Below are 27719 nucleotides of genomic sequence, written 5' to 3' on the forward strand. Positions count from 1 at the left end.
CAAATCTCCCTCCTGACTCTACGGACAGGTAATACTAACCCCCATCTTCCCTCCGTGTTGTTGTCTTTGTGTCCAGGGACAAGTGATCCGTATGTGAAGTTTAAGATCGGTGGGAAGGAGGTGTTCAGGAGCAAGACTATCAATAAGAACCTGAACCCAGTGTGGGACGAGAAAGTCAGCCTACTGGTGGACAGCCTCCGAGAACCCCTCTATGTCAAGGTAGGAGGACGCAGAGCTACTGCACTGTTTTGGGATATTAACACATGTATTTTCAAGCATTAGTACTATCTTTCAATACTTTGTCTAACCATTGCCTCCATCTGAAACATGTAATTGTGACGTTTGGGAAAGTGTGATGTGGTTATTAGAGTACAGCGCTAATTTCTGTGGACTTGTGTCATGTAATGTGAAAATGAAAGGAATATAAATAAAATTAATGCCTATACAGTTGAAGTTGGAAGTTTACAGTACACCTTTGCCAAATACATTTAAACTCAGTTTTTCACGATTCCTGACATCACAACTTTACTTTAAGGATGTGAAATGTCAGAACAATAGTGGAGAGAATGATTTATTTCAGCTTTTATTTCCTTCATCACATTCCCAGTGGGTCAGAAGTTTACATACACTCATTTAGTATTTAGTAGCATTGCCTTACAATTGTTTAATTAACTTGGGTCACACGTTTTGGATAGCCTTCCACGAGCTTCCCACAATAAGTTGGGTGAATTTTGGCCCATTCCTCCTGACAGAGCTGGTGTAACTGAGTCATGTTTGTAGGCCTCCTTACTCCTTACACGCTTTTTCAGTTCTGCCCACAAATGTTCTATAGGATTGAGGTCAGGGCTTTGTGATGGCCACTCCAATACCTTAACTCTGTTGTCCTTAAGCCATTTTGCCACAACTTTGTAAGTATGCTTGGGGTCATTGTCCATTTGGAGGACCCATGTGCGACCAAGCTTTAACTTCCTGACTGATGTCTTGCGATGTTATTTCAATATATCCACAACATTTTCCCTCTTCATGATGCCATCTATGTTGTGAAGTGCACCAGTCCGTCCTGCAGCAAAGCACCCCCACAACATGATGCTGCCACCCCCGTGCTTCACGGTTGGGATGGTGTTCTTCCTTCAAACATAACGATGGTCATTATGGCCAAAAAGCTCTATTTTTGTTTCATCAGACCAGAGGACATTTCTCAAAAAAGTACGATATTTGTCCCCATGTGTAGTTGCAAACCATATTCTGGCTTTTTTATGGCAGTTTTGGAGCAGTGGTTTCTTCCTTGCTGAGCGGCCTTTCAGGTTATTTCGATATAGGACTCGTTTTACTGTGCATATAGATACTTTTGTACCTGTTTCTTCCAGCATTTTCACAGGGTCTGTTGATCTGGGATTGATTTGCACTTTTCGCATCAAAGTACGTTCATCTCTAGGAGACAGAACGCATCTCCTTCCTGAGCAGTATTTCAGCTGCGTGGTCCCATGGTGTTTAAACTTGCGTACTATTATTTGTACAGATGAACGTGGTACCTACAGGTGTTTGGAAATTGCTCCCAAGGATGAACCAGACTTGTCGAGGTCTACAATTTGTTTTCTGAGGTCTTGGCGTATTTCTTTTGATTTTCCCATGATGTCAAGCAAGGAGGCACTGAGTTTTAAGGTAGACCTTGAAATACATCCACAGGTACACCTCCAATTGACTCAAATGATGTCAATCAGTCTATCAGAAGCTTCTAAAGCAATGACATCATTTTCTGGAATTTTCCAAGCTGTTTAAAGGCACAGTCAACTTAGAGTATGTAAACTTCTGACCCACTGGAATTGTAATACAGTGAATTATAAGTGAAATCATCTGTCTGTAAACAATTGTTGGAAAAATAACTTAATAGATGTCCTAACCGACTTGCCAAAACTATAGTTTGTTAACAAGACATTTGTGGAGTTGTTAAAAAACTAGTTTTAATGACTCCAACATAAGTGTATGTAAACTTCCAACTTCAACTGTACTACAGTGCAGTACACCTGAGCAGAGTACAGTACTAGGGTTGCAAAAATCTAGTGACTTTCCAGAAAACCTGATTGTAATATTCCCGGGACTCAGGAGGGAATAAGCGCGAAATCCCAAGTCATCTAGACAGTATTTCTGGAAGACCTGGGCATTTTGACAAAGGTACCAGATTTTTTGCAACCCTATACAATACAGTATGTGGTCTCTATGGTAACAGTGTGTTGTGTCCTGCAGGTGTTTGACTATGACTTTGGCCTTCAGGATGACTTCATGGGTTCGGCATACCTCTACCTGGAGTCCCTGGAACACCAGAGGTCTGGACAGACAGGGGAAACACTCAACTTTACACCTCTCCTTCAACTCTCGCTCTTTCTTTCTCTGTTGCACTTTCTCTCTTTTTTTTGATTGTACTCTCTCGCGCTCTCTCTCTCTCTCTCTCTCTCTCTCGTGCTCACTCTCATGATCTCTCTCTTTCCTTCACCCATCTTTCTCTTATTTCTCCTCCTTGTCTTCTTGTTCTTCCCTTCATCCCTCCATCTCATCCCTCTCTTTCTCCATCCCCCATCTCCTTCTGCTTCTCTTCCTTCCTTTTCTTCTCCCTCTGTCTCCTTTTTCTCCAGTCTCACACAGAAGCATATTTTCTCTCTCTCTCTCTCTCTCTCTCTCTCTCTCTCTCTCTCTTGCTCTCTCTCTCTCTCGCTCTCTCTCTCTCTCTCTCGTTTTCCAACACATTCTGTCTCCATGTCTCTCAGCCATGTCATCGGTTTTCTTTGTCACTCACAATTGTTGTCCTTGTTTGCTTATCTCTCTCTCTTCGGCCCACAAATCACCTATTTGTGTCCTCCTTTCCCTTTACACTTGGTTCAATGGAACTTATTCAATGCACCACTGCCCTCTAGTGTACTTCCATGGAAATGCAAATGACTTGTATTTACATGACACACACAGGTTTGCTAGGGAGTGTGTGTACATGTGTGTGTGTGCATGTGCGTGTGGGTCACTGTGTCCTCCCTCTGCCACTTCAGGAACCTGGACGTGACCCTTGACCTTGAGGACCCCCAGTACCCCGATCATGACCTGGGAACTCTAGACCTGGCAGTCACGCTGTCGCCCAAAGAGGGAGACTTCAGGGAGGCTGTAAGTCCACTATGTTGTTATGTCTCTCTCTCTCTCTCTCTCTCTCTGTTGCTCTCTCTCTCTGTCGCGTCATCAAACTAACCATGTATATATCATATCTGAATGGGCCAGGATTTGGATGGAAAAGATAAAATGTCTGTTTCCACATCAGTATCTTAGACTGTCCTAAGAGCTCAATAAAGCCTGATTGGACATACAGCTCATTCCGGACCAGGCCTTAATCCCTGGGGCTCCAAAGAGGATAAGACGGCGCAAGAGAGGCAAACTAGTGGTCTCCCTGACGAGACTACAATGGCGAGTAAATAAACCGTCTCTACCCGCCATTCTATTGGATGTACAATCACTAGAGAACAATCTGGACGAGTTCCGTTTGAAACTATCATATCAACGGATCCTGAAGAACTGTGATATTGTGTATTTCTCTGAGTCGCAGCTGAACAAGGACGTGGGTAATAAACAGTACCAGTCAACAGTTTGGACACACGTACTCATTCAAGGGTTTCTCTTTATTTTTAGAATAAGAGTGAAGACATCAAAACTATGACATATATATTTGAGATTCTTCAAAGTAGCCACCCTTTTGCCTTGACGACAGCTTCTCTCAACCAGCTTCATGAGGAATGCTTTTCCAACAGTCTTGAAGGAGTTCCCACATATGCTTTTTCTTCACTCTGAGGTCCAACTCATCCCAAACCATCTCAATTGGGTTGAGGTCGGGTGATTGTGGAGGACAGGTCATCTGATGCAGCACTTACATCACTCTCCTTCTTGGTCAAAAAGCCCTTACACAGCCTGGAGGAGTGTAGGATCATTGTCCTGTTGATTCTGGGTCTTCCTTTCCTCTGGCGGTCCTCATGAGAGCCAGTTTCATCATAGTGCTTGATGGTTTTTGCGGCTGCACTTGAAGAAACTTTCAGAGTTCTTGAAATGTTCCTCATTGACTGACCTTCATGTCTTAAAGTAATGATGGACTGTCGATTCTTTTTGCTTATTTAAACTGTTCTTGCCATAATATGGACTTGGTCTTTTACCAAATAGGGCTATCTTCTGTATACCAACCCTACCTTGTCACAACACAACTGATTGCAATAAACATATTAAGAAAGAAAGAAATTCCACAAATTACCTTTTAACGAGGCACACCTGTTACTTGAAAAACATTCCAGGTGACTACCTCATGAAGCTGGTTGAGAGAATGCCAAGAGTGTGCAAAGCTGTCATTAAGGCAAAGGGTGGCTACTTTGAAGAATCTCAATTATCAAATATATTTTGATTTGTTTAACACTTTCTACATGATTCCATATGTGTTATTTCATAGGTATGATATCTTCACTGTTATTCTGCAATTAAAACAACAGTAAAAAATAAAGAAAAACCCTGGAATGAGTAGGTGTGTCCAAACCTTTGACTGGTACTGTACATCTAGCTGCTTTTTCTATGCATCGTCAACACCAAAACGGCATCTTAGGCTAAGGTTAAGGGGGCGGTGTGTCTCTCTTTGTTTGCCACAGCTGGTGCTCGAATGTAAAGGAAGTCTCTAGGTTTTTCTCGCCTGAGTTAGAATACCTCAGGATGAGCTGCAGGCCATACTATTTACCAAGAGAGTTTTCATCAAATGTCTATTTACCTCCAAAAAAACGATACTGGCACAAGAACACTCTCAACGACCTGTATAGGGCCATAAGCAAACAACACCATGCACATACAGAGGCGGCGCTCCTATTTGCCTGTGATTTTAATGCGGAGAAACTGAAATCTGTCTCACCTCATTTTTACCAGCATGTTAACTGTGCAACTAGAGGCGGAAAAAAACTCTACATCACCTTTACTCCACACACAGAAACACAATGCAAAGCTCTCCATCCGTTTGGCAAATCTGACCATAACTCTATCCTCCTGATTCCTGCTTACCAGTAAAAACTCAAACGGGAAGTACCAGTGACGTGTTCAATACGAAGTGGTACCAATGAAGCGGATGCTAAGCTACACGACTGTTTCGTTAGCACAGACTGGAATATGTTCCCGGATTGATCTGATAACATTGAGGAGTTTACCACATCAGTCTCCGGCTTCAGTAATAAGTGATCCGATGACATCGCCCCCACAGTGGACCGTACGTACATATCCCAACACCATTGTGCCCTTCAAGCTTTTCACGAAAGCTCAGGACCCTGGGACTGAACACCTCCTTCTTGCAACTGGATCTTGAACTTCCTGAGGTGCAGCCCCAGGTGGTAAAGGTAGGCAACACTGGACCATTAACATCGGGGGTCCCACAGGGGTGCGTGCTTAGCCTCTTCCTTGTACTCTCTGTTCACCCACGACAGCGTGGCCGTTCACTACTCAAAACACCATCATTCATTTTTCAGACGACAGTGGTTGGCCCGATCACTGACGACGATGAGACAGTATACAGGGAGGAGGTCAGTGACCTGGCAGTGTGGTGCTGTAGGATAACAACCTCTCCCTTAGCGTCAGCAAGACAAAGGATCTAATCGTGGACTACAGGAAATGTCCACATTGATCGGGCTGTAGTGGAGTGGGTCGACAGCTTCAAGTTTCTCAGTCCAGGAAGGTAGTTTCTCAAGCCAATGCTAACTGGCGTTAGCGCAATGGCTGGAAGTCTATGGGTATCTGCTAGCGTGCTAGAACATACCATAGACCTTTAGCCATTGTGCTAATGCTAGTTAGCATTGGCTTGAAAAGCTACCACTATCTTCCTTCATACTGGACACACAGACATAAAAATGGTAAAATCCCGAAGTATCCCTTTCATTCTCACTTCAATTTGGCTCGGAAGAAATGTCTCCCCAGCCAATGGCACAGTGCCGTAATACATCAGCGAGCCAATGATAGATAGTCTATGAGCTGCTGAACTGTATACAATCCATCTTTCAATTGGTGGAAATTAATTTGCAGTATAGTAGACCTACTGGAGAAAAAAGATTTGAGCACGCACAACAAACAATTTGCTTTTAGAAAAAAAAAACTGTTCCATTTTCTAGGAGTGTTGGGTAATATTGCTCCTAATGATGTGTATCCTTCCCTCGGTGGACGTGCTCAATGTTTCAGAGTAGTATTTATTTATGTTCAATTATTTGTTTGGTTAATTGGACCCCTGCATGTTTGATATAGAACAAGAGGAGATTCTTGGGGGAAATGTTTTATTCTGTTTGATCTGATGTCTTAATTGTGCTCCTTATTTGGTTCGATAATTCACAGAATCCGCATTTGACACAGCATATAAAGTGTATTTGGGTTAAGCATCCTTTTGGATCCCTCAAACTGTGAAAAGGAGCACAAGGTCACAGCGACACTACACAGTATGTATATTGTCCTATATCGCCACCTACTGGGCAAAATGAAATCTTGAATTCAAGGGTATGAGAAACAAGAATCAAAACTAGATGGACGATTCACATTCATATGTTCACATTTCATAAAATACTGTACTACGTGGTAATCAGAAACAGGAAAATAACCTTAACATAATGACTACTAATGTCTAAGAAACGAATGCCCAGATACGCATCACACACACACACACACAAAAATGCTTTCGCCATCACTGGTTAATCCTGGAGTGTGTTAGCCGGTCCCAAATTACTTCATAACCATTCATTTGGCCCCCAACAACCCTTCAATATTTTTGGATCTGTAAGGTGGAAGCAATATGGTTGAAGGACCTCCTCTACACGGGTTACACCTACACATACCCTTAAGATCTGCAGGTATTGAAGGGTTAGGGCCAAGGGTAGGGTTAGAGAGTCATGTGGGACTGTATTTTCGTGTTGTCTGCCAGTGTGTGTGTGCTAGCACACATATATACCTGTCCCCTGTGTGTGTGCAGCACAGTATATATGGGCCGTTTTGGGTGGCAGCGCTTCTTACTGAATGTGTTGCTTATTTTGGCGCCTGTGACCGTCCTCCTCACCCTGCCTCCTCCTGGGCTGACCTCTGCCCTCTGATCCCCTGCAGCTCTAAGCTCTCCAGCGTCCGATAACTGCTTTGTCTCATTTACAGACCATGCTTTTGAGAAGGAGCTGGAAACGATCCAATAAGGTAATACATGGCATGTTACCTCTAATACCAACTACCTACCTACTCTACCCACCCAAACCCCTCTGCTGCCCTGGGTTCAGGTGGAGACCCAGTCACTGTCACCTTTATCAGTTCCCACTCCATCATGTTTTATTTCCCTCAAGCTGCATTATACAGACAGGTGGAACTGGGAGCAGTGAGGAGTAGTGGGTATACTGGATGTACAGTACATGCTTGTTGTTAGTCGGCAGGTAGCCTAGCATTTAGGGGTGGCAGGTAGCCTAGCGGTTAGGGGTGGCAGGTAGCCTAGCGGTTAGGGGTGGCAGGTAGCCTAGCGGTTAGGGGTGGCAGGTAGCCTAGCAGTTAGGGGTGGTAGGTAGCCTAGCAGTTAGGGGTGGTAGGAAGCCTAGTGGTTAGGGGTGGTAGGTAGCCTAGCAGTTAGGGGTGGTAGGTAGCCTAGTGGTTAGAGCGTCAGACTTGTCACTGAGAGGTTGCAAGATCGAATCCCCGAGCTGACAAGGTCAACAACAAAAAATCTGTTGTTCTGCTCTTGAACAAGGCAGTTAACCAATTGTTCCTAGGCTGTCATTGAAAATAAATATTTGTTCTTGACTGACTTGCCTCGTTAAATAAAGGTAAAATAAATAAAAAGGACTTTTCGGGTCTTCTGTACTTTGACTGAATTTTTTGTCTCTTTATATTGACCAGAAGCTATAGAATCGTGTGAAAATGTAGTCATTGTAACATAGTAACCTCAAATTGTGATTTGGGCACCAGTCTTTAAGGTTACAGCCAAGAATCAATACTGAAACTTTAGTTGAATGTTTAGACTGTGATTTCATATTCTTTGTGCCTGAAATATAAAAATAGATACTATATATTATATAGTAACTAATCAGGGTTGTAAGTTATAATTGTTAAGTTATGGAGTGTGGCACTTGAAAGCAGTTTGCCAAGACCCTATTGGAGCAAGTCCAGTGTTCTGCTAGTCTGGCTGATACAACCAGCAAGGAAGCGCTGTGACTCACTGATCTGGATAGGAGGACGCCGGTTAGTTAAGGGGGGGGGGGGGTAGAGAGCTGTTTGGAGTAGCAATAGGAGGAGGGGCTCATTGTAATGGCCAGAATGGAATACATGGAACGGTATCAAACACATCAAACATATGGAAACCACATGTTTGACTTTGTTCCATTAATTCCATTCCAGCAATTACAAATGAGTCTGTCCTCCTATAGCTCCTCCCACTAGCCTCCACAGGACTTTGAGTTTGGTATTAGCCAGACTAGTGTATTGCAGCTGTTGGGTGAGAAAATAAAGTGACTCTTTCTCCCCTGTCATCTCTATACCCCTCACATTGTTAAGGGGCAGCAGTTTTACAGAGGCTCACCAGGCTCAACTTCAGGGCCAAACTAAAGCCAAGAAATGTCTGGCCCTTAATGGTCTTAGTTTGAAGATTGTAGATTGTCCTGAGAAAAAAATGTATACAAGTTCCTTTAGTAAAAAGGGAAAAGAGGAGGTTCAGAGAAGGAGCTTGTGATGAGAGAGAGTGAGAGAGCACCTTTTGGATGGAGGGATAGTTTTAGAGGTGTGTCTTTGTGTGTTGGAGGTTTACTTGCTATCAAGCTAGATCTCCCAGGTCTGAGACGAGACCCTTTTATCTCATGAGAACATCCACCCTGTGAATATCCTTTTGATTTCCCATCATGCCTAGCAGATCGACCCTTAACCTATGATCCTATGTCTTTGCTCTCTTTTATTTCCTTACTATAGAAGGAATGCTGGTCCCGGGGCTGCTTCTCCCTTACATTGGCCTATGCATGTGGCACATGTGTCTGTATCTGTAGCCATTGGCTATTCATGTTCTGTATGCTGTTTGTCACCTCTGCACCATAGAAGCCCTCAGGAGTTCCCACATTTGTCTACATCCCACATTTGTCTATGTTTCGGAGAGCATTATTTTTGATCTGAAGGCGTGTAGTCGAGTACAGTTGAGTACATCTGAGTAAAAGTTTGTTTGAGTTTATATTGGGAGACAGTAACATAGTTTGAGTGTGTCTCTGGTTGGAGAGGTGCGGCCATTCTGCTGTAGTGCTTCCCCCAAACCAACCCTTTGAAGCGCCAAACTGGGCCATCCTGCCTGTGACTCGGGAATTATCTCCTAACTAACTGCTGCACTTCCCCACCAAGCCCTACTTCTCCTGTGTGTCTGCCTCCCTCCCTCCACGGCTATTTATATACCCTCTTCTCTTTAATCAAGCCAGTATAGTGCTGGACTCAATACATGCAAACAATGCAAGAACCACTGTGGCATAATTATAACAGTAAAATAGTTGAAATCAGCTTCCCTTCAAGTCCAGAAAAGCCAGCTCATGCCTCTTTATTATCGCACAAGCCCGAAGAATTCAATCACACAGGGCCTTCGTTTTAGACTATATCAGCTCCTAAATTGATTGTTATTTTCAATAAGGGATTTCAACCCAACACTTACCCTCATATTTTATTTCCGCTGCTCTACTTTGGGCGTGGGGTGTTGAAATCTGTTCATTCCTAATCCAAATCGGCCATGGGTTTTTTTTTTTACATAATGAGCGACATGTAGCAACAATACAATTAACACGGCCCCCCAATGAGACTTTTCCCCCAGGTAAGGAGTTCGCTAGCATAGAGCGGCACCCTTCACCATTAGCATGACAACGTCGTGTAGTAGGTTCCCTGGACTTACTGTACAGTAGTGTGGGTCTGGGTGGTGGTATCACACAGAGCCCAGCTCTCATTGTTTCATGTCTGTAGAATGGAAATGAATAGGCCTCGTCTCCACATCAAAGTGCTGCTGCTTGTGCGCCAGGGTTTGTTCACAGTTTAATGAAATTCACTCCAAACAAAAGATATGCTAATGAGGCCCTTTCCAAATGAGGCAGGGAGACAGTGAGATAACTCATAGAGATGTGTTTGTTTGACAAATAAGTACCGACGGGCTTTATTTTTTGAGGGGGGGGGGTTTCTCCTCCCGCACAAGCGAGCGATAGATGTGTGACTCCTGCCGAGGTTAAATTAGCCTGTAAGTGATTAGGAAACGGTTCGAAAATGGGTTTTAAACTGAGGGGGGAGGAGCATCAATCAGAATTCATGCTGTCAGTGGTACAGCTCAATGGGTTTTATTATATTCTACTGCTGTCACTCAAAGACTCATAGACCAGGGCCTGTGTTTCATAACACGTCTCAGAGTAAGAGTGCTGATCTATAATTAGCCCCCAACCCCCTGTCCATAGTCTTATTCTTTATGATCTAAAAAGATAAACTGATCCTAGATCAGCACTCCTACTGTGAGACACTTTATCAATACAGGTCCAGGTGAAAACACAGAGATAAGCCTGTAGAGTGGACAGTAGAAGCATCAGGGGTGGGATCTGAACCCAGATCAGGTACAGTATCTATATTAGAATGTACATGAGTGATCCACAGCATAATGGGCAAGCTCTGAACCAGAAGTTGTCTCCAATGTTTCTGTGTTGGACTGTGTGTTTATTCCTTTGCCTCCATCTCTTTGTATGGTCTTCATGTCTGTCATATGTATTGCTGTGTGTCTACAGGAAGAACACTGTGATTGACTGTCTGTTTGCATGCTTGTGTGTGTGTGTCTGTGTGTGTGTGTGTGTGTGTGTGTGTGTGTGTGTGTGTGTGTGTGTGTGTGTGTGTGTGTGTGTGTGTGTGTGTGTGTGTGTGTGGGTGTGGGTGTGGGTGTACGCAGCAGCTGCATTCAAGTATGCGGTTGTCAGATGTCCACAGGAAAGCTCAGCTGTGGAGAGGTATAGTGAGCATCAGTCTGATTGAGGCTCGCGACCTCCAGCCTATGGACGCCAACGGCTTCAGTGACCCTTACGTCAAATTCAGACTGGGCCATCAGAAATACAAGAGCAAGGTACCTACACCAGCCCTCACATACTGAAATTAACTTCCTATTAATTTCCTAGCCAATTGTTACTTTAGCATTACAATACATGACCAAACGTATGTGGACACCTACTCGTCAAACATCTAATTCCAAGATCATGGGCATTAATATGGAGTTGATCCCCCCCCCCCTTGCTGCTATAACAGCCTCCACTCTTCTGGGAAGGCTTTCCACTAGAAGTTGAAACATTGCTGCGGGGACTTGCTTCCATTCAGCCACAAGAGCATTAGTGAGGTTTGGGCACTGATGTTGGGCGATAAGGCCTGGCTCTCAGTCAGCATTCCAATTCATCCCAAAGGTGTTCAATGGGGTTGAGGTCAGGGCTCAGTGCAGACCAGTCAAGTTATTCCACACTGATCTTGACAAACCATTTCTGTATGGACCTCGCTTTGTGCACAGGGGAATTGTCATGCTGAAACAGGAAAGGGCCTTCCCCAAATTGTTGCCACAAAGTTGGAAACACAGAATCATCTAGAATGTCATTGTATGCTGTAGCGTTAAGATTTCCCTTCGCTGGAACGAAGGGGCCAAGCCCAAACCATGAAAAATAGCTCCAGACCATTATTCCTACTCTACCAAACTTTACAGTTGGCGCTATGCATTGTGGCAGGTAGCGTTCTCCTGGCATCTGCTAAACCCAGATTTGTCCGTCAGACTGCCAGATGGTGAAGCGTGATTCATCACTCCAGGAAACCCATTTCATGAAGCTCCTGATGAACAGTTATTGTGCTGATTGTGCTGTTACTTCCAGAGGCAGTTTGGAACTCGGTAGTAAGTGTGGCAACGCGAGGACAGATGATTTTTACACGCAACGCAAACACAGTCATGGGTGGTACTGGGGTGGTAAAATCATTCAAAAGGCATCCTGGGAAATAAATATGCAAATAAGGCTTCACACCCTACAGTGTTAAAACAACACCCCAGAAACAAGCTACTGTAACACCACAGGTGTTAATTCCCTAACACTGAGAAAGTGTAACAGCATCAGCTACAATAAAGTGTTCATGTACGTCCGAATTTGCAACACCCATGGTGTTAGGGACCCAACACTCTTGGGTGTGTTTGTCGATGAACACTATTTGCGATGGTCACCTATCATTTCTAAGAACGTGTTACATTTAAAACTGTGGGGTGTTAACATTCCGATTGCGCACGTGTCCCTCTTTCTGTGTGCTCCACTCGGCAGACGATACCCAAGACTTTGAACCCCCAGTGGAGAGAGCAGTTTGACTTCCATCTGTATGAGGAGCAGGGGAGCTTCATCGACATCACCGTCTGGGACAAAGACGCAGGCAAGAGGGATGACTTCATGGGCAGGTGGGCCTCTCCCATGCACACACACACAAGCTCACACACAAGCTCACCTATACACACGCACTGACGCACACTTTCTTTTGGTCATTTTTCAACAACAACAATCGTCTCCCTCCTGTCTTTGTTAGAATGCGCTAAGGGTCTGCCGTGTGTGTGTGTGTGTGTGTGTGTGTGTGTGTGTGTGTGTGTGTGTGTGTGTGTGTGTGTGTGTGTGTGTGTGTGTGTGTGTGTGTGTGTGTGTGTGTGTGTGTGTGTGTGTGTGTGTGTGTGTGTGTGTGTGTGTGTGTGTGTGTGTGTGTGTGTGTGTGTGTGTGTGTGTGCGTCTGTCTGTGTGTTTGTGTGTCTGTTCCCTCTTGGGCCGAAGGTGACACTGCTTTTGAGCTCGTTAAACCGTTAGCCCGACTCACGCTTGCTACATGTGCGTGTTTGCGTGAATGTGTGTTTGACAAGTTCCCACTAAGACAGGAGACTAATAGCCAGGAGAGGAGCTCGTTTTGCAATTCTCCATACCTCTTCCTGGAGAGCTAGTTTCCACAGGTCCTTGCTTGTAATTGACTATTTCCCCCTCCTTTAAATACCCATCTGGTTGAGTCATGTTCCAGGCCCACTGATGTCCACGTCACCCCTCTGTCCAGGACCTACTGACAGATTCATTAACACACGCACACACATTCAGCACCAGTGTGCCTGCCTGCCTGCCTGCCTGCCTCCCATTGCACCACTGGCTCACTGGAAAACTAAAAAATATCTCCCCTGTCTCAGCCTCTCTCTCTCAACCTCTCTCTCTCTCTCTCAACCTCTCTCTCTGTCTCGCTCGGTCTCTCTCTCTCCCGGTCTCTTGGTGAATTGGACTGGACAAAGCAACCCTGTGCCATAACCATGCACCATATTTCCAAATGACTGGCAGACGACAGTAAAAGCACAGTGATTATTGGGAGCTCGCTCTTTCTCTTCCCCACTTTCTCCTGCTTTCTACCACTTGTCTCACTCTTTCTCACTATCATCCCCCCCTATTCCTCTCAACGTCAGAGTCTATATATCTGTATATCTGTAATTAAAGCGTGTGTGTGTTTCAGGTGTTCGGTTGACCTGTCGCCGCTGAGTAAAGAGCACACTCATAAGTTGGACGTACCGCTGGAGGAGGGCGAGGGCATGCTGGTGCTGCTGGTCACACTCACTGGGGCTGCAGCAGTGTCCATCTCGGACCTGTCGGTCAATATTCTGGATGACCCACACGAGAGACACCAGATACTACAGAGATATGTGAGTTTGTGTGTGTGCGTGTGTCAGTAGGTGATCTTAATGGAAGAGGCCTAAGTGACACGACTCAGGCTCTTGGTCTCTCCTGCTCCCTCGTGTGAAGACATCAAGCAACAACACTTTGTCACAACTTGTTTTCATTGGATCACATTTGAAACCAGGGCGTCATTTTGATGCACCTGTCCAGTGTATGTAACAATAAAAACACATTTCGATACACCTATTTATTTTATTATTTAACTAGGCAAGTCAGTTAAGAAACAATTCCTGTTTACAATGACGGCCTAGGAACAGTGGGTTAACTGCCTTGTTCAGGGGCACAACGATAGATTTTTACCTTGTCAGCTCGGGCATTTGTTCTAGCAACCTTTTGGTTCCTGGACCAACACTCCAACCACTAGGCTACCTGCCGCCCCCAGTGTATGTGACAATAGAAACACACTTTAATACAACTATCCAGTGTATGTAACAATAGAAACACATTTTGATACACCTATCCAGTGAATGTAACAATAGAAACACATTTTGATACACCTATCCAGTGTATGTAACAATAGAAACACATGTTGATACACCTATCCAGTGTATGTAACAATAGAAACACATTTTGATACACCTATCCAGTGTATGTAACAATAGAAACACATGTTGATACACCTATCCAGTGTATGTAACAATAGAAACACATTTTGATACACCTATCCAGTGTATGTAACAATAAAAACACTTTTGTAGATTTTTTGCACCAAGATTTCAGTTTGACTGTTTGACAGATACATGGTGACTGTTTGACATTTGTAAAGATGAGTGGCTACCACTGGGATTGAACACACAACCCTTGGTGCTGGAGCTCGCCCATCTCCCCTCCGTAACACCCTAGCAAGCTGCAAGCCTACTTTATGGGAATGGCGCTCACCGTTGCCCCTTGTGGCTGGTTTTGAAGGCATCCCCCGACGTCCTGGCGACCTGAACGAATGTCAAATATCGCCTTGGATCTCGAGTGACCTGACTGGGCTTTGACCTGGTATCTACCGCTGAAAGAGGGGAGGGGACTGTAGATGAGAGGATGGGTACGGAGAAAGAAAGAGAAAGAAAAGAAGGGGTTGAGAGGTTAAGAAAGGAGACGGACTCTGACAGGTTCTATTGAAACTGAAGCTGCCGTGACTCCCTCCCCTCTCTCCATTAGTGTGTGTTTTTATACCATAATGTGAGGGGGTGTGAATATTATTATTTTTGAATATTCAAAAGGATCTGTGGTGTCTGCTAGTGTGTTACTGTTTGTATGCCTGTGTGTGCGTGTCTGTGTGTGTGCCTGTTAGCTGAAAAAGGCTTGGTGTCTCTGAGGAGTCCTAGACCCCCTGTGTTCCTGAGGCCCCCTGTGTTCCTGAGGCCCTCCACACAGCACAATACACTTCGCCTGTCCCTTTGTCTTAGCGCTGTTAACCCTTCACTTGCTGTCACTCTCAGCCATTGGCCCAGCACAAAGACAAGCACGCACACGCTCTCGCGTGCACACACACACACACACACACACACACACACATACACACAACCTGGGCACTGCAGCTCTCGCATTGACAGCCCTGACAGGGGACACTTGTCACATATCAACAGTATGTTGTCTGATGGCAGTTGCTTAACACGCTGATAATGCAGATTGAGGCCTGGAGGAGTCTCAGCATACGTCCCAGCGCTGTGCCGTGCTCCTTCATTAAGACAGGAAATGCTCATTCCTCTATCACGCTGTGTGTGTGTGTGTGTTTTGTTTCTCTGTAGTTGCACCATATTCTAGCAACCTACTTCATTTGTTTGTATGTGGGAATTTGATTCTGTGTGTGTGTGTGTTTGTGTGTAAACTGTGCTCTAATTTAAGTTTAGATTCCTGCTGGGTTGTGTGTTTGATCTGGGTGAGCTCCAGTGGAGAGCGCTCCACAGGCCAACCACGGACGCGTGACCTACATACCACGCTAGCACCTCATTGGCTGGCCACGGGAGCACTCTCCACGCTGTAGTGGCGTCCCATGCTCAGAGGGGGGAGCTCTAGGACCGAAACAGGCGGCGGTCGCGACTCTCTTCCTAAACACACTTAGAGCAAGGGCGGGGAGGGGAATGTGTGTGTAAGTGGGTGTGGGTGTGTAATAGGGTGCGAGAGGTAAGGGGTGAGGGTTGCGTTGGAAGGGGTAGGCGTGCAAAATGAAAAGAAAAAGCTATTTCACCTTTCACAACTGCCGCCCCCCTTTTTCTGCTCTGTAAAAGAGAGACATTTCCCCCCATCTTCTCTCTCCTTCGTTTTCTCGCTCGCTCTTGGTATTTCTGTGCAGGCTATGCTCTCTGTCTCCCACCAACAACCTCACTGGCCACCCGACTAGCAGCAAGTGGAGGATGGAGGGATGGAGGGATGGGGGGTGAATCGGTGGGGGACAGTGTGGTATGGTTTGGTTTGAAGAGGACTGCCACCATTAGCGTATTCCTTTTCTCCTGGCTGATGCCCTTTCAATGAGAGAATGTAATAAAGATGTACCTTATCAAGGCAGACCGATAACAGCAAGTGTCGCCACTAATTCTGTACAATACTCTCCAAAGCAGATTAGTCTGAATGTGTGTGTGTGTGTGCTCGCGTGCGTGCGTGCGTGCGTGTGCATGTGTGTGTGGGTCTGTGTGTGTCTCAGGTGTATGTGCGCGTAAGGAGGTGTGTGTGAAGCATTGCTCCGGCGAATGTCTTCCCTGATATCATCAGTATGGAATCAGCTGTCTAGCAGACGGCTGTACAAAGCGCCCACTAGTGCTAATCACTGCAACCTCCCTAACACACCAGCTAACCTGCACCCTCACCCTTCATCAACTAACCAATAAACGACTTAGTGAAGGGGGATGTCGGTGGGGGTTACAAGTGCCATGCATTGTCATCATCATAGCACCTGGGCTTTGAAGCACATATGCTGGCTCCGTAAAAACGTATAGATGAGGAACAAATGCAATTAAATCCTTCCTCCGTCCCTGGCTTCTCACCACCGGCCCGGGCCGACATCATTAACGCAGCGCTGACATATCAGATGACTTTCAGCTTTCATCTGGCTGCTAGAGGAGAGGAGAAGAGGGAGGGGCACAGGGCCGGGCTATTGAACCTCCCCACTCTCCGATCCACCATCCATGTTAAGTCCCTGGTTTAATAGCATGTGGGAACAGGATGTGGACGTTAGCCCGTTAGCTCTCCGAGGTAAGCGTGTATTGCGGGCGTTTCCCCTTCCCTAATCTGCCGCCATTGAAGACAACTGACAATGCCCACCTGAGAGTGGGCTCTGGAGATGTTGGGCTTCTCAGAGACCATTTTCCCATCCTATATGTTTCTATTATACTCTGGGCCTAGGCTTTCATAACCATTCGTCTGTTTGATGAACAGTGGAGGGACATGGGTGGGTGGGCTTGTAGATGTTGGGTGTGGTATTTCCCCCATGTAGTAGGTTTGGCTCTTATTGTGTCTATTGTGCCGAAAGGACTGACAGACTGCTGTCTCTCTCGCTGTGAGTTATTCTACCATGATGAGAAACGTGGAGGGTTTACTGTAGGACGTTGTGTATGCAGTGCATGTGTTGGTTGCATTCATTTAATTGTATCTGTATGTTGATAGTGTATCTGTATGGTGATAGTGTATCTGTATGGTGATAGTGTATCTGTATGTTGATAGTGTATCTGTATGGTGATAGTGTATATGTGTGGTGATAGTGTATCTGTATGGTGATAGTGTATATGTATGGTGATAGTGTATCTGTATGTTGATAGTGTATCTGTATGTTGATAGTGTATCTGTATAGTGATAGTGTATATGTATGGTGATAGTGTATCTGTATGGCGATAGTGTATCTGTATGGTGATAGTGTATCTGTATGGTGAAAGTGTATCTGTATCTTGATAGTGTATCTGTATGGTGATAGTGTATCTGTATGGTGATAGTGTATCTGTGTGGTGATAGTGTATCTGTATGGTGAAAGTGTATCTGTATCTTGATAGTGTATCTGTATGGTGATAGTGTATATGTACCTTGATAGTGTATCTGTATATTGATAGTGTATCTGTATGGTGACAGTGTATATGTATCTTGATAGTGTATATGTATCTTGATAGTGTATATGTATGGTGATAGTGTATCTGTATGGTAATAGTGTATATGTATCTTGATAGTGTATATGTATGGTGATAGTGTATCTGTATGTTGATAGTGTATCTGTATGTTGATAGTGTATATGTATGGTGATAGTGTATATGTATGGTGATAGTGTATATGTATGGTGATAGTGTATATGTATGTTGATAGTGTATATGTATGGTGATAGTGTATATGTACCTTGATAGTGTATCTGTATATTGATAGTGTATCTGTATGGTAATAGTGTATATGTATCTTGATAGTGTATATGTATCTTTGATAGTGTATATGTATGGTGATAGTGTATCTGTATGGTAATAGTGTATATGTATCTTGATAGTGTATATGTATGGTGATAGTGTATCTGTATGGTGATAGTGTATCTGTATGTTGATAGTGTATCTGTATAGTGATAGTGTATATGTTTGGTGATAGTGTATCTGTATGGTGATAGTGTATCTGTATGGTGATAGTGTATCTGTATGGTGATAGTGTATATGTATGGTGATAGTGTATATATATGTTGATAGTGTATATGTATGGTGATAGTGTATCTGTATGGTGATAGTGTATCTGTATGGTAATAGTGTATATGTATCTTGATAGTGTATATGTATGGTGACAGTATATCTGTATGGTGATAGTGTATCTGTATGGTGATAGTGTATCTGTGTGGTGATAGTGAATCTGTATGGTGATAGTGTATCTGTATGGTGATAGTGTATCTGTATGGTGATAGTGTATCTGTATCTTGATAGTGTATATGTATGGTGATAGTGTATCTGTATGGTGATAGTATATCTGTATGGTGATAGTGTATCTGTGTGGTGATAGTGTATCTGTATGGTGATAGTGTATATGTATGGTGATAGTGTATCTGTATGGTGATAGTGTATCTGTATGGTGATAGTGAATCTGTATGGTGATAGTGTATCTGTATGGTGATAGTGTATCTGTATGGTGATAGTGTATCTGTATCTTGATAGTGTATCTGTATGGTGATAGTGTATCTGTATCTTGATAGTGTATATGTATGGTGATAGTGTATCTGTATGTTGATAGTGTATCTGTATGGTGATAGTGTATCTGTATGTTGATAGTGTATATGTATGGTGATAGTGTATATGTATGGTGATAGTGTATATGTATGGTGATAGTGTATATGTATGGTGATAGTGTATATGTATGGTGATAGTGTATCTGTGTGGTGATAGTGTATCTGTATGGTGATAGTGTATCTGTATGGTGATAGTGTATCTGTATGGTGATAGTGTATATGTATGGTGATAGTGTATATGTATGGTGATAGTATATCTGTATGGTGACAGTGTATCTGTATGGTGATAGTGTATATGTATGGTGATAGTGTATCTGTATGTTGATAGTGTATCTGTATGGTGATAGTGTATCTGTATGGTGATAGTGTATCTGTGTGGTGATAGTGTATCTGTATGGTGATAGTGTATATGTATGGTGATAGTGTATCTGTATGGTGATAGTGTATCTGTATGGTGATAGTGTATCTGTGTGGTGATAGTGTATCTGTATGGTGATAGTGTATATGTATGGTGATAGTGTATCTGTATGGTGATAGTGTATCTGTATGTTGATAGTGTATCTGTATGTTGATAGTGTATCTGTATGGTGATAGTTTATCTGTTTGGTGATAGTGTATATGTATGGTGATAGTGTATATGTATGGTGATAGTGTATATGTATGGTGATAGTGTATATGTATGGTGATAGTGTATCTGTATGTTGATAGTGTATCTGTATGGTGATAGTGTATATGTATGGTGACAGTATATCTGTATGTTGATAGTGTATATGTATGGTGATAGTGTATATGTATGGTGATAGTGTATATGTATGGTGATAGTGTATATGTATGGTGATAGTGTATATGTATGGTGATAGTGTATCTGTATGTTGATAGTGTATCTGTATGGTGATAGTTTATCTGTTTGGTGATAGTGTATATTTATGGTGATAGTGTATATGTATGGTGATAGTGTATATGTATGGTGATAGTGTATCTGTATGGTGATAGTGTATATGTATGGTGATAGTGTATATGTATGGTGATAGTGTATATGTATGGTGATAGTGTATATGTATGGTGATAGTGTATATGTATGGTGATAGTGTATATGTATGGTGATAGTGTATCTGTATGTTGATAGTGTATCTGTATGTTGATAGTGTATCTGTATGGTGATAGTGTATCTGTATGGTGATAGTGTATATGTATGGTGATAGTGTATCTGTATGGTGATAGTGTATATGTATGGTGATAGTGTATATGTATGGTGATAGTGTATATGTATGGTGATAGTGTATATGTATGGTGATAGTGTATATGTATGGTGATAGTGTATATGTATGGTGATAGTGTATCTGTATGTTGATAGTGTATCTGTATGTTGATAGTGTATCTGTATGGTGATAGTGTATATGTATGGTGATAGTGTATATGTATGGTGATAGTGTATATGTATGGTGATAGTGTATATGTATGGTGATAGTGTATATGTATGGTGATAGTGTATATGTATGGTGATAGTGTATATGTATGGTGATAGTGTATATGTATGGTGATAGTGTATCTGTATGGTGATAGTGTATATGTATGGTGATAGTGTATATGTATTGTGATAGTGTATATGTATGGTGATAGTGTATCTGTATGGGGATAGTGTATATGTATGGTGATAGTGTATCTGTATGGTGATAGTGTATATGTATGGTGATAGTGTATATGTATGGGGATAGTGTATATGTATGTTGATAGTCTATATGTATGGTGATAGTGTATCTGTATCTTGGTTATGTATCTATGGAAATATTCCATTCTGTGTATGTCTTTTCTTTAGGCTTAAGTCTTGATCCACCAGTGTTCAGATGTTAACATGGTTTCCTCTACTTCACCCCTCTGCCAAGCCCAGTGATGGTGCTCTGTAGTGTGTTGGGTATGTCAGCTGTTTTAAGGTGAGGTGAGAAGAGGGAGCGGGCAGGACATATGCATACTAATGGAGGAGGAGGAACTGGACTAATGGGTCTTAATGGGCCTGGGGGTACACACACTGACCTCTCCTCAAGTGGTGCCACTCCACTCTACTCCACTCCTGTAGCCCCTACACCCCCATAGCTCACCCTCAACACACACATGGCAACTAGGAGGAGCGGAAGGGTTAGAGAGAACTGCAGAGAGAGAGGCGAGAGAGGAGGATGCGGAAGGGTTAGAGAGAACTGCAGAGAGAGAGGCGAGAGAGGAGGATGCGGAAGGGTTAGAGAGAACTGCAGAGAGAGAGGCGAGAGAGGAGGATGCGGAAGGGTTAGAGAGAACTGCAGAGAGAGAGGCGAGAGAGGAGGATGCGGAAGGGTTAGAGAGAACTGCAGAGAGAGAGGCGAGAGAGGAGGATGCGGAAGGGTTAGAGAGAACTGCAGAGAGAGAGGCGAGAGAGGAGGATGCGGAAGGGTTAGAGAGAACTGCAGAGAGAGAGGAGGATGCGGAAGAGTTAGAGAGAACTGCAGAGAGAGAGGCCAGAGAGGAGGATGCGGAAGCTGTTAGCATTCCATTTTTATTATGACATTTCACAGTCATCCGATTTAATGTCCCCTGACCGGATTGTCCGTCCTGCAGACGGTGGGGATGAAATGTTATTTGGAGCGTTGATAAAAGGTGAGGCTCCTCCGAGATGACAGCGAGTCATAAGGCCCGGCGCGCTGACATTCATTTTCACCACAACAGAGATGGAATAAGACGTCACGGTGACAAGCTGTCAGTCAAGCCAGGGGCCCCGCCATATTACCATCCCCTCCTCCCCCTTACTCACCCTCGCCACATGCTATCCCCCCCCCCCCCCTCTTCCCTACCTCCCCAGCCAATCCCTGCTGGCGGGTAGGAGGTTGGGGGGGGGGGGGAATCCTCTTCAGTAATGGGGCGAGGCTGAACCCAGATATAGAGAGAGAGTGAGCCTCGTCAGCTTGGTAGCTGGGAGGATGGAGGGTGAGAAAATATATTCTACAGCCTTTCATTAAAAAAATAAAGAGGCCTCATCTCCTGAGCTTTTCAATCTATCTGCCTGTCTATTGAGAGGGCCTGGAAAGGCTGCCACGCAAATCAGAAATTCCTCTGCTATGGAAATGTTCCAGCTTCACAAATCAGCCATGTTTTTCTCTCTCTCTCTCTCTTTCAGGCCGTCCCCAATAATCACAAATAACAAGCTGTCATATCTTCAGAGAAATCATGTATTAAACTTATGTGGAAAGGTTTTTTTTTCTTCTCCCTCTCCTTCCTCTCCTCTCATCTTTTTTCGAAGGCTTTTCAACAATAATATCGCTGGAAACAGGCAGAGGCTGATAGAGTTTATAATAAATTAAGTCTGTAGCCTCGCCCTGACTCCAAAATGTAAATTATAATTACTCCTCTGGGTATGTAAGGGGTTATTGCCAGAGAGAGAAATAAATTGAAGTGAAGTGCATTTTCACTGCTTTTAAGACACGCCAGCATGTCTCTCAGTACGGCCTCAGTATGTCTTTGTGTGTGTGTGTGTGTGTGTGTGTGTGTGTGTGTGTGTGTGTGTGTGTGTGTGTGTGTGTGTGTGTGTGTGTGTGTGTGTGCGTGTGTGCGTGTGTGCGTGTGTGTGTGCGTGTGTGTGTGTGTGTCAGTTTGTGTGTGTCAGTTTGTGTGTGTTTGTGTGAATGCTTATGCCGTGACACACACACATTGACCTCCCCAGCTCTGTTCTTTATCTGTGCTGCCTGCCTGTCTGACCTGTGTGAAGTGACAATGATGCTGGTGCTAACATGGAGATATGTGTTTTCATTGAGTGTGGAAAAGGTCACAGAGAGAGTGGAGGTGTGTGGAGGTGTGTGTGTGTGTGTGTGTGTGTGTGTGTGTGTGTGTGTGTGTGTGTGTGTGTGTGTGGGTGGGTGGGTGGGTGTGTGTGTGTGTGTGTGTGTGTGTGTGTGTGTGTGTGTGTGTGGGTGTGGGTGTGGGTGTGTGTGTGTGTGTACCAGTATGGCCAGTAAATAAGTGATGGTGCCCAGTAACTATCACATCACTGCCTGAGTACCAGTCGTGCCTCAGTGGAAGTGGCTGAGCTCAGCAATATCTCTATTATCAGTAAATGGTGTTTCTCACTCTTTCTCTCGCTCTTTCGTTCGCTCTGTATCTCGCTCTCGCTGTTTCTCTGTCTCTGTCTCTCTCTCTCTCTCTCTCGCTCTGTTCACACAAAATAGAGAAGGTAATGATATTATTCTGACACGTGTGTGTCTGGCTTGACAATAAAAAGGACATCTTGCCAGTTCGAATCCCCTTGATGTGACCGTTTGAATGTCAGTGGTGAATTGCTGAACCCAAAAAGGGTTACGCTAAGCTTAATGTACTCAATGTACTCTTCACCCCTGACCTCTGACCTCTATCCTGCAGAGTGTGCTGAGGTCGTTCCACAACCTGAAAGATGTGGGTATGGTCCAGGTGAAGGTCATCAGAGCAGAGAGGCTGATGGCAGCAGATGTCACAGGTAAGTCAACTAAAACTCCTTCAATTGACGTGAAGACCTTCTTCTCGGCTATCAAGAGCGAAGCATTTTTAGTAAATCTGTCGCTTAAAAACACACCTGCTTGTCTGTTAGTTTCTAACTAATTGAATCCTCCCATGCCAAGTGTATAAAACATCAATCCATCAATGCAGTTGTAATTGACAATGGCCAACAAGAACCCATCGAGACAGTATCTAGACTACAGAACATCTGATTTCTTCTGGATTTAATTCATATTGGGAAGAAGCTTCATTTAAACCTCCAAGTCTCCAAAATATTTCTCTGACATCCTAGTTTCTCCATTAATTCACACTTTTAATGAGGTCTACAGTGGACAGGCCTACTTTAGTGTTTCACAGTGTGTGTTATCTAGTGGAAGTGAAGTGGGAGTGAGTTAGCGAGGACCCACACACATTAGCAGCTAGAGCCACGCTCCTCCATTTCCTTGTTGGAGATAGCGAAGCGGCAGTAACAAGGGCTAATGGCTCTGCCTTTTGTTTTTTTACCAGAGAAACAAATGGGAATCCCTCCGCTATGTGCTGCTGACCTCAATACAGAACTCATATCTCAGTCTGGTTTTTACTGTAGCTATTCTACAGTTAAGTATTCAGCCACTTTCAGCCCAGAACCTGCAGAAATGTGTTTCTTGTGTAATGATGGACAAACATGGCCTATGGTAGGGAAGTGCATAGGGTGGCCATCAAACCGTTTAGTTCAACAGAAGTGCAATGCCTCAAATGTCCTTTGAGTGAAGTTGTGTGTCCTCTTTTCATGCATTGTACTCCGGTGGTGTTGTCAGTGTGAGCATTTGTGGAATGCTAGGCACTGTCTAGTATCACCATTTCGAGGCTTTCCGTCTCTCTCTCTCTCTCTCTCTCTCTCTCTCTCTCTCTCTCTCGCTCTCTCTCTCGCACTCTCTCTCTTGCTGTTAGGTTGTCCTCTCCACCCTTAATTTCACAGTATCACCCCGATCCAGATGGTACCCTCCACTAATCCCACCCTCACAGATTGTTCAGCCGATCGACCACCCCATCTCTCAGATGGTTTGCTCCATCCTCTAGCCCCACCCCCTCAGATGGTCAGGTCCACCACGCTGACCTGCTAACCTTGCCCGGCTGTTCCAGTGTGTGTTTGTTTTTCTGTGTGCGTGTGGTGTTCCCAAGGGAAGGAGAGGGAAAGAGAGGGAGAGAGGGAGAGAGAGAGAGAGAGAGTCCATGAGAACGAGAGAGAGAGAGAGACCATGAGAATGAGAGAGAGACCATAAGTGAGAGAGAAACCATGAGAGAGACCATGAGAACCAGAGAGAGAGAGAGAGACCATAAGTGAGAGAGAGACCATAAGTGAGAGAGAGACCATAAGTGAGAGAGAGACCATAAGTGAGAGAGATACCATGTGTGAGAGAGAGACCGTAAGAGAGACCACGAGGGAGAGAGACCATGAGAGCGAGATAGAGAGAGAAACCATGAGAGAGCGACAGACCACGCGAGAGAGAGAGAGAGAGAGAGAGAGAGAGATAGATACCATGAGAGAGAGACCATGAGGGACAGAGAGAGCATGAGTGAGAGAGACACTTTTGTGTATCATTTACCTCACTTCTTTGGCAATGTTAACACATGTTTCCCCGCCAATAAAGCCCCTTGAATTGAATTGAGACAGTGGGAGGCAGTTTTTTTCCATTCCACTCCAATTCACACCCACTCTCTCAATACTATAAATTTAAGGGGCTTTATTGGCGTGGGAAACATATGTTTACATTGCCAAAGCAAGTGAAATAGGTCATAAACAAAAGTGAAATAAGCAATACAAAATTAGCATTACACTCAGAAAAGTTCCAAAATTATAAAGTCATTTCAAATGTCATATTATGTCTATATACAATGATGTGCAAATAATGATGTGCAAATAGTTCAACAACAAAAGGGAAAATAAATAAGCATAAATATAGGTTGTATTTACAATGGTGTTTGTTCTTCACTGGTTGCCCTTTTCTTGTGGCAACAAGTCACAAATCCTGCTGCTGTGGTATTTTACCCAATAGATATGGGGGGGTTTATCAAAATTAGATTTTTTTTTCGAATTCTTTGTGGGTCTGTGTAATATGAGGGAAATATGTGTCTCTAATATGGTCAAAGATTTGTCAGGAAGTGCATCACAGTTTCCACCACAGCCCGTATGCTCTCGATAGGCAGGTTTGCTCACTGAGTCTGTACATAGCCAAAGATGTTCTTAAAAATGGGTCAGTCACAGTGGTCAGGTATTCTGCCACTGTGTACTCTTTGTTTAGGGCCAAATAGCATTCTAGTTTGCTCAGTTTTTGTTTTTGTTAATTCTTTCCAATGTGTCAAGTAATTATCTTTTTGTGATTGATTTGGTTGGGTCTAATTGCATTGTTGTTTGTGTTTGTGAACAGAGCCCCAGGACCAGCTTGCTTTAGGGGACTCTACTCCAGGTTCATCTCTCTGTAGGTGATACCTTTGTTATGGAAGGTTTGGGAATCGCTTCCTTTTAGGTGGTTGTTGAATTGAACGTCTCTATTCTGGATTTTGATAATTAGTGGTTATCGGCCTAATTCTGCTCTGCATGCATTATTTGGTGTTTTACGTTGTACACAAGAGCATATATTTTTGCAGAATTCTGCATGCGGAGTCTCAATTTTGGTATTTTGTGAATTCTTGGTTGGTGAGCGGACCCCAGACCTCACAACCATAAAGGGCAATGGGTTCTGTAACTGATTCAAGTATTTTTAACCAGATCCTAATTGGTATGTCAAATGTTATGTTCCTTTTGACGGCATAGAAGGCCCTTCTTTCTCTCTCTCTCTCTCTCTCTCTCTCTCTCTCTCTCTCTCTCTCTCACTCTCACTCTCACTCTCTCTCTCTCTCTCTCTCTCTCTCTCTCACTCTCACTCTCACTCTCACTCTCTCTTTCTCTCTCTCTCTGTCAGGAAGTCTGTCCCATCACTACTCTATTTGTCGTGTTTACATGGAGCCGTGTGAGCACCGCCCGTGCTGTTCCAGCCTTTCAGAGACACACAGGATCTTCCCAGTGAAGGAGGCATGCACATCAATTTACTGCATCAGTATAAGAGGAACTTTGTTTATTCTCGGAGGATCAATCTTTGCAATGGTATTTGGTGTACAGTAAAAACGTGCATTGAGCTGAGGCGTCAATATTACGGCAGGGCCCGGCAGGGTAGCCTAGTGGTTAGAGTGTTGGACTAGTAACCGAAAGGTTCCAAGTTCAAACCCCTGAGCTGACAAGGTACAAATCTGTCGTTCTACCCCTGAACAGGCAGTTAACCCACTGTTCCTAGGCCGTCATTGAAAATAAGAATTTGTTCTTAACTGACTTGCCTGGTTAAGTAAAGGTTAAACAATAATAATACTGTGTAACAGATTGTTGATGACAGGTATCAACACTTTGCAAGTCATAGGGATGTAGTGATGACAGGGATGTGTTGAGACTCTCAAACACTGCAGCATAAAGCTAGCTGCTTTCAACATCTCTAAAAAAGGAAGTCAGACTTGCCTCCTGGAAGACAAGGGCATCACCTCAGTTCCACTGCTTTGCTTAGCTCAGTTTAACACGCTTATCTAACTGGTGCCTGAAATTAGTTTGAAGCTCTCGCTGTGAACCCAGCCACGATATGGAAAATGAACCCGGGGAGGAGCTCCGGTTGGCCATTTACCTGGACCGTCAAAGTAGCCCTCAAAACCTGAGCGTGTAATTGGCTGAGACAGCTGCCTCTGGTGCTCTCCATTAAGGTGAAAGTTCATCACTAGCGACAACCGCTCACAGCCACATTGCCTGCATATTATTAAAGGAGAACACCATTAGAGGGGGATATATTTTCTCTTCTTCAAAACATTTCAATCGTTTTCAGTGATTGGATTTCGGTTAATTGCAGCTCATTCGAGAGTAAATCTTGTATATTCTAGTGACCACACAAATAGCATGAACAACTGGTTGTTGGTGCAGTCATTTAGGAAGATGTATATATTGTTCAGAATTTAGAAAAGGAATCCCCCAAAAAACATAAAACAGCAGAACTTTATACTCAACACTCCCCAGTGTTTTCTGAATTGCATATGGAAATTCACAATATTCATTACTTGAACAAAGTATAGAGCATGTGAAAAAGGTGAACCCACTCGAATAACTGATAGGGAATTATTCCGTTTATAATGATGTTGCATGGTAGAAGTTGAGTTTCGATATCAACTTGAAGCGTACTGGCAGATCAATAGGTGCCACAAATAGATGCGGGAGGCCACACCTACGGCTCCGCATTGATCACTGTGACATTTGTTTAGCT

The 27719-nt window shown here is 43.9% G+C and overlaps 1 protein-coding gene across 5 annotated transcripts in view; it reads left to right on the forward strand.

Moving 5' to 3' along the window:
- The window catches only part of LOC135514391 (multiple C2 and transmembrane domain-containing protein 1-like), a 209531-nt gene that overhangs the window by 118168 nt on the left and 63644 nt on the right, over window positions 1-27719 (forward strand). For 2 of the 5 annotated variants that reach the window (XM_064937841.1, XM_064937844.1), the window contains exons 3-10: window positions 77-219; window positions 2245-2324; window positions 3036-3147; window positions 7171-7209; window positions 10937-11107; window positions 12327-12457; window positions 13531-13717; window positions 23293-23386. In XM_064937841.1, the coding sequence (XP_064793913.1) occupies window positions 77-219; window positions 2245-2324; window positions 3036-3147; window positions 7171-7209; window positions 10937-11107; window positions 12327-12457; window positions 13531-13717; window positions 23293-23386 (957 nt within the window). The remainder of the gene's footprint in view (window positions 1-76; window positions 220-2244; window positions 2325-3035; window positions 3148-7170; window positions 7210-10936; window positions 11108-12326; window positions 12458-13530; window positions 13718-23292; window positions 23387-27719) is intronic. The other 3 variants (XM_064937842.1, XM_064937845.1, XM_064937843.1) reach the window with 2 other exon arrangements.

Source organism: Oncorhynchus masou, chromosome 25 (genome assembly GCF_036934945.1).
Source record: "Oncorhynchus masou masou isolate Uvic2021 chromosome 25, UVic_Omas_1.1, whole genome shotgun sequence".
NCBI classification, from domain to species: domain Eukaryota; kingdom Metazoa; phylum Chordata; class Actinopteri; order Salmoniformes; family Salmonidae; genus Oncorhynchus; species Oncorhynchus masou.